Source organism: Mytilus edulis, chromosome 13 (assembly GCF_963676685.1).
Source record: "Mytilus edulis chromosome 13, xbMytEdul2.2, whole genome shotgun sequence".
Classification (NCBI taxonomy): Eukaryota; Metazoa; Mollusca; class Bivalvia; order Mytilida; family Mytilidae; genus Mytilus; species Mytilus edulis.
The window spans coordinates 74,862,180-74,870,715 of NC_092356.1; the positions used below are offsets into that span (position 1 = coordinate 74,862,180).

Here is an 8,536-nt window from a genome sequence, read left to right on the forward strand (position 1 = left end):
TCCATTGTCATGATTGTATTATACATTAACCCATTCAAGGCGTATGATGCCTTATGGCATCACCTTGGTACCGCCGTATGATGCCTTAATGCATCACCTTGCTACGGCCGCGTGATGCCATAATGCATCATGGAAAACGAAAAATACTCTGACCTACTTTCAGTTTTAATATCAGATCAATTACGTAAAGCTGTAAAGCGTACGTTACCACAATGTGTTAACAGGTTTCAATTATTAATATTATGTATAAATTTTGACAATAAAAGTCATTGGTATGTCATTTCTTCGTACTTTCGATTTGCGTTCATGATAAAATAATATGCCGCCATTTTTTCAATTTTGTTGACATGTGTAGTCAACGTGATCGCTTTAAAAAATGAAAGGTCATTACCTTACATATAAAATATTTAAACCATGTGTGTATCGCTGTTTTAAAAATTAATAATATTTACTTATGACTGTTTAATAAAAAAGATAAGCCGGTAATGGCTGTCTCTTTCTGTATCATCTTTGCATGTTGTTGATTTACGCTCTGTTGACGATCGGAAGTTTACGGTTTTTGCCGACAAATAAATTTCACACGACCTGCTGGTGTTCTCCCATATTATTATGCAGCCAATCAAATTTTTCTAGGCTAAAAGGCGGTTCTATAGTAAAATTGTAGTGAAAAACGTAGTATTGTCGTCTGGAAAAATTAAAAAAAATGTCTGAATCTTCGGATCAATGTAAAACCAGACATAAAATCCTACTGGAGCACAGATGTTATGCTGGAAACCCCCTACCTCAGTAAAGTCATGAAAAGGGATCGCTATATGCAAATTATGCGGTACATCCATTTTTCAAATAGTGAGCAAGCCCCACAGCCAGGGGATCCAAATTATTCTAAATTATACAAAATTGAATCGTTAATGGATATGTTCACAGATTCTATGGTTAGCCAGTATATCCCTAAACGACAACTTTCAGTTGACGAGGTGATGGTTCCATGAAAAGGACGACTGTCTTTTAAGCAGTATATGCTAGCCAAGCCTATCAAATGGGGAATAAAAATGTGGGCGATAGTGGAAGCTAATACAGGATATGTGTCCTACTGTCAGGTATAGTGTGGGAGAACAGAGGGTGCAGCTCCTGGTCTGGCAAACCGAGTCGTCAAAAATTGTATTGAAAAGGCAAATATTATAGGGCAAGGGTACCATGTTTATATGGACAATTACTTCACTTCTCCCGCCTTATTTACAGACTTGTTTCAACATTTTAACACTGCTGCATGTGGTACTGTACGAATAAATAGGAGAGAGCTTCCTAAAGATATTATGAAGAAAAACCCTGAAGGTGTAACTAATCGTGGGGACATGCAGTTTAGACAGAAAGATGCAGTGGCTGCTGTTGTATGGAAGGACAAAAAAAATGTAAACTTAATTTCAAGCATACACGATTTCTCAGTAGGTGCAGTGCAGAGGAATGTGCAAGCAGATGGTATTTTTCAACGACAAGAGATACCATGTCCACAGATGATCTCTGATTACACACAGTACATGGGAGGGGTTGATAGGGCTGACCAGTACATCCAGTACTATGTTTTCCAACACAAAACACTGAAATGGCCTAAAAGGATTTTCTTCACAATGATAGAAATGTTGAAATTTGATGCCTTTAGACTTTTTCTGGCTTCTCCTCATCATCAACCAGGCCCTGGTAAGAGACCAACAACCTTTTTGAAGTTTTCCAAGGCAGTAGCAGCAGGACTGATAGCTGGATACACAGGTGGTTCAGTTCGTAAAGGCCGCCCATCACTTGTACCGGTTGATGACCGTCTTACACAGAGACACTTGCCAGGTTCCTTTGGAAATAAAAGTTGGTGCAATGTCTGTCACATGAGAGTGAAAAACAATCAACAAGAAACGCGTAGACAAACAAAATTTGGCTGTCTAGGTTGTGGAAAGCACCTCTGTCTACCAGAGTGTTTCACGGTGTTCCATTCTGTTAAAAATTACTGTTAGTGTTATAGCTATGTTGTTAGTTCCAGACACTTTTTAAATTATGTACTTTACCGTTTCAATTTGCGAATTTATTTATTTATAAACTATGAACAATTCTAAAGAATAACTGATGAAGGATATATTTAAAAAGATGGTATCAAGAGACATTTTAAAATTAAGATGGAATTTTATAGAGTAGAGAGATCAGGACAACAAATAGTAGTAAACTGGACACTGAAAAAAAAATAAAAAACTTGAAAAGAGGCAAGTAACAAAAATTTAAAAAACTGTTATTCTTGTTTGTTATATAACCTTATAGCAGTTTAAAAAATAAATCAAATAATAGTAGTTTTTTTGTCAAATATCTAATTGTTCATTTTATTTTTATTTATTTAAAATGTTGTTTTTTTTGTCTGCTTAAATTGCTATTAGGTTGCATGCCTGTTACTTTATAGTTTGAAATGGATATTTTCAAGGAAGGTAATTTACTTTGACAAATACAGAGATTATTTGTTTAATCATTGAAAAGGTACAAATTTTTATTTGTCATAGAACCACAACAAGAAATTCTGTTTTACCCAAGTGACTTAAAAACATACGGCAACGTATTTAAAAAGAGTTGTCGTCCGCCAAATTACAATTGAGTTATCTCTCTTTAATTGTTGTTGACATAAACGACGCTTTGCAAATGGCGGATTTCAATCGCTGGTACTTCTCACGTTGTCGGTCGTTTATCGTCTTCCCAATCAGTTATGGTGTTGTCATAGACATTTCATCTTATTCTTTGTAACAAAAAGAAACATAGAAAGTAAGTTGATATCTCGGAAAGGGAACGGTCAGAAGAAAATCTCCTCTTCGCAGACATGTATTTGTTAACATTCAATTATAAAAAAAAAACTCGTTCGTCATATAGCTAAATTGTTGATATTGCTTCCGTTTCATGAAGCTCTTACCACACCACAACTCAAAACAAGTAGGGTACGACTTAACCTTAAAATATTTTAACGAAAATCGATCTCAAATAGCGATAATTGTTGTTTGAAGTTCCGAGACGATTTTTCTTACGAACACATGTCAAATTAATCCCGGCCACGAAACTGCTCGTGCTGATAAATTTCTGGCTATACGAACGCGTAAAAAAAAAACAATTCCGTACTGAAAGTGTTAAATCCTGACATCAAAAATATGGCCGATTTACTTTGCGGGTATATAGATTTTCAAATTAAAGTGCACATATGGTCAGTTTTGGTGGATACGGTCAAACAATTTTGTTGTACAAGTCAGCAGGAGGTATCAAAACTACTGAAATTTTGTTACGTATCAATATTTTGAATAAAATGAGGACTTGCTGGTATCCTAAATTTATGTGAACAAAAATTTGTTGTTATTATATTGCAATATTGCTGTCCATTGTCATGATTGTATTATACATTAAATCCTGACATAAAAAAATGACTGATTTACTGTCCGGGTACATAGATTTTCAAATTAAAGTGCACATATGGTCAGTTTATGGTGGATGCGGTCAAATAATTTTGTTGTACAAGTCAGCTGGAGGTATCAAAACTACTGAAATTTTGTTACATATCAATATTTTGAAAAAAATGAGGACATGCTGGTATCCTAAATTTATGCAAACCAAAATTTTTTGTTATTATATTGCAATATTGCTGTCCATTGTCATGATTGTATTATACATTAAATCCTGACATAAAAAATATGGCCGATTTACTTTGCGGGTATATAGATTTTCAAATTAAAGTGAACATATGGTCAGTTTTGGTGGATGCGGTCAAATAATTTTGTTGTACAAGTCAGCAGGAGGTATCAAAACTACTGACATTTTGTTACGTATCAATATTTTGAATAAAATGAGGACATGCTGGTATCCTAAATTTATGTGAACAAAAATTTGTTGTTATTATATTGCAATATTGCTGTCCATTGTCATGATTGTATTATACATTGAATCCTGACATTAAAAATAAGGCTGATTTACTATGCTGGTATAAGATTTACAATTTAAAGTTCACATACGTATGGTCAGTTTTGGTAATGCAGTCAAATAATTTTGTTGTACAAGTCAGCTGGAGGCATCAAAACTATTGAAATTTTGTAACGTATCAATTGTTTGAATAAAATGAGGACATGCTGGTATCCTAAATTTATGCAAAGCACAATTTTTTGTTATTATATTGCAATTTTGCTGTCCATTGTCATGATTGTATTATACATTGATTCCTGACATAAAAAATATGGCGGATTAATACTATGCGGGTACGTCATGGTGTATATAGATTTACAAATTAAAGTGCACATATGGTCAGTTTTGGTAATGCGGTCAAATAATTTTGTTGTACAAATCAGCTGGAGGTATCAAAACTACTGAAATTTTGTTACGTATCAATATTTTGAATAAAATGAGTACATGCTAGTATCCTTAATTTATGCGAACCAAAAATGTTTGTAATTATATTGCAATTTTGCTGTCCATTGTCATGATTGAATTATACATTGAATCCTGACATAAAAAATATGGCTGATTTACTATGCGGGTATATTTACAAATTAAAGTGCACATATGGTCAGTTTTGGTGGATGCGGTCAAACAATTTTGTTGTACAAGTCAGCTGGAGGTATCAAAATTACTGAAATTTTGTTACGTATCAATATTTTTGAATAAAATGAGGACATGCTGGTATCCTAAATTTATGCGAACAAAAATTTGTTGTTATTATATTGCAATATTGCTGTCCATTGTCATGATTGTATTATACATTGATTCTGGCATAAAAAATATGGCTGATTAACTATGCAGGTATCACTAGTAACCCGAATTTAACTTGATCGGACAAAAACGTGTTAACGCTATTTAAATGAGATTGATCGTTATTTGATAAAGATTGACAAAAATTAAAAATTATATTTAATTCATTTCAATTCATATCAATTCATTTTAACGCCAGTCAAATAGATTTCTCTGCAGTCGATCAATTGAAATCAAGTTAGTGGTAAGTTGCGTCAAACTTATAGGCCACGCCCCTGTTAAGCTATTTCAAACATGCATTAATTTGTTTTAAACATGGATGAGACCCGGGCTTTTTACAGGTAAATCACTCAAGCAATACGAACTGGATGTATCTATCGTTTGGGCAGAATCAATTTGCGCCAATTGCAGCTTTTTGTTTCAAACTTTAAATGCGTACAGTCTAAGTAAAGTCACATGTTTCACAATTTAAACAAGCGAATGAATAATAGGGCGCACGAATAATACACGTGACATGTTCATATATAAGGAATTAAAATAAAAAAATTAAAATATATATGCACACGCGGTTTAAAAATGCAAAACTTTTGAATATGTTGAAAATAAAATAGTTAGATATATAACATGATTTTAATTTGCTCAAATGCACTAGATCTTTATCGCATATATACATGCGTTTCAAAATTGCCAAGTTCTATGAGAACTCGTGGCATGTAAGTTACGTGTGGTCCTTTGCAACTATTTACAAAACTTTATGTATTCCTGTATATTTACCGTTTCTCTTTTTTCTGTTTTAATGTAATAATTCTTTATTCCGTAAGAACATATACAGCTCATAGGATCAAATACATACACAGATTATACAGTTTACTATATTGTACTCGTATGTAAATGTGGACACGGAAAACTACACAGAAATTATTTATTGTGTACATAATTTAAATCGATGTATTTCATATTTTCGTTATTGACTGTAAAAAGTGCTTAAGTGCAGTATGAGTAAAATACAGAATTAACTCTGCCTTTTTTATATTTCTTTATTTTATAGAGGTAAGCTGCTGACCAAGTTTCACTTATTCTGTCGCAAATCATTTACTACAATAACCAATCAATTGTATTCTGAAAGAAGTTGATTTGTTCTCTGTACGAATACATGAAATATTTCTCACTGAACGTTATGTTTGCAATCGATGATCAAATACAAATCTACAGTATTTTTATGAAAGAGACTTAATATATTGTTTTATTCTTATTCTACATATATTTGAAGGATCGAAAGAATCAGTTCTACAAATGGATGTTATTTAAAGACTTGAAAGTTTACAATTATCAAAATGCATCCATGAAATTTTTATCGACGCACCAAACTTTTCCCTTTCATCGTGCATAGCTCATTTTCCGATTCACTTAAGGTTTCTAACGATCTTCTTACTTGTTCATTGCATTCTAAAATTAAAATCCTACACAAATTGCAAAAACTTTTATTCTCCGGCTAGACTGCGTAAAAGATAAATATTGCTTTGTTTGTGTATACTCAATGTTTTGAAGGCCGATATCCAGTTTGGCTAAAAAAGAATTAATTTGCGCCACAAGTTAATTACGCGAATTCTTTTTTTTTTTTGTATCACTTTATCATAAAAACTGCAACATTCATTTGCGCCAATAAAACAATCATTTAATTGTGCAAATATTATAGACTTGTTTTCAAATGTTTCTTCTTAGAGCACTGAGGAGGTCCTTTTCGGTATTTACATGTAGATTCAGAATTCGCAAACTGAAAGGGCCTCCTTAGTGCACGTAGACTGACAAAAAAAGTGCACAATGGACCTGATGGAAAGATAGAATTGACACAAAAAACATGGCATACGGAAGAAGAAGTACATAATTTCGAATTTTAGTAATTATAAAGTTATTTAACAGTTGAAGTAAGTATTCTAATGTTACATGTACGTGTAAATATGTTAATAGTTTGGGCAATAGTTTCGAGGTAAATATGACACAATTAATAAAATTGAGAATGGAAATGGGGAATGTGTCAAGTTCCATTTATTGGCGAATTTTAATATTATAAAACAGAAGAGATGAGCGCTATTCAAAACGTTTACAATATGACAAATTACACCTAACCGTTTTCACAAATCAGTATTTTTTTCGCCCGGGGATATACACCTGCCGATAATCTACCTTCAGTAACTTTACAATACCTAGCTGTGTCATTTCCGTATATTGTACATGTAGATATCACGTGTTATACATGTATATACACCAGAAATACCCATTCAAGTGATTTTTAATTTCCGAAGAACTCCATATCGGGTACATAAACATAAAATTACAATATTTTTGAAAAAAATAAATGTTGATTTAGTAAATGCACCTAGGTATGTATTTGTAAACTTATGTTCATTCGTTATTTCATGTATCTATTTTTTTGCTTCAATTACTTTTTTGTATCTTATTGACTTATTCGTAAATCGAAAAAACGCACAAATCTGAAATGAGTCGTATGCATGGCATTGAACATGTTGAATGATTTCTCTAACTCAAAACTAGTTATACATGTACATGTAAATGCCTCTGAAATTATATTTTTCTCGTTGGGTTGCTTGTCCATTAATTGACGTTTGCGCTATATTCTTATGTTCGGTATTTGTGAAAAACGCTCATCTATCAATTTTACATGAAATATAATACTTGTAAGTCATGAACATTGAAGTTTAACTTGCTATCATTTTTTCGTATACGCACAAACATAAAATAAAATGAAACACCTTAAAGCGGTTTAAATTATGCAGTGCATTTTGAAAATATAGTTTTGAAAAAACGATTATTTTTGTTAAATGTTTCATACTTTTTCTATCCCTTTTCTTAAAAATTAGGACACGTGTCACTTGTTAATATAGAATAAAATTAACAGTACCAATGTTCTTGCACCAGATGCGCATTTCGAAAATACATGTCTCTTCAGTGATTAGAATTTGAGCTGTTTTATAAGTATATATGATGGTGCCTCGTTTTTAAGGGATTGGAATTCTTTAAAATAAATTTATCTATTCATCCATAATTTTTTTTTGTTAAAATACACTATAATTTCACTTTTTTTTAAATGACAACTTGTAATTACCGGAAGATTTGCAGATATTGGCACCTTTGCGTTTGGATTAGCATTAAAATGTTCCTGTATTTTTATAAGAAATACTTTATAACACAATCTTGGACTTGTACAAGTATATATATGCATCTATAAGTCCAAGCATGTGCATACAATAATACATGTATGTATACGCATGAGTTTCTCGATACATTGAAGACCCGTAATATAGGTCGGCCTCTTTTGTCTGCTCTATAGTCGGGTTTTTGTCTCTTTTACACATTCCCTCCCCATTTCCATTCTCATTTTTTGTAATATACGACGGTATATTGGGGAGCGTCTAAACACCACCTAGGCCGCCTTGGTGCACTAAACTCAAGAAATTGCACTAAGCCCATGATGCTATTAGTCATTAGAAATTGTAGTTAAGTCGTAATTTGATTTTTTTCTGTCATCAAAGTTTTTGTCCGACGACACGTGCCAGTAATTAACCAGGTAATAAAATCACTGATCCATGCAGAAATAAAGAAACATAACAATTACACGGCTTCCACCTTTTTGTTTGCCGTGTTATATAATTGTTTGTTTTTGTAGGATTTAAAACAAAACTTTGTATTTCTTTCTTTTTTGTGTGTACTTTTTTATAGGTTAATTATTTTGACTTTAAGATACTTTTTTTTTGGTTTTTAGTCAAACTTC

The 8,536-nt window shown here is 32.4% G+C and overlaps 1 protein-coding gene across 1 annotated transcript; it reads left to right on the forward strand.

Annotated features, from left to right (window-relative positions):
* Positions 1-821: 821 nt before the first annotated feature.
* Positions 822-2,000, forward strand: LOC139500569 (piggyBac transposable element-derived protein 4-like). Its single transcript, XM_071289319.1, has 2 exons — positions 822-932; positions 1,104-2,000. The coding sequence occupies exons 1-2, from the start codon at positions 822-824 to the stop codon at positions 1,998-2,000; spliced, it is 1,008 nt and encodes a 335-aa protein (XP_071145420.1).
* Positions 2,001-8,536: the final 6,536 nt, after the last annotated feature.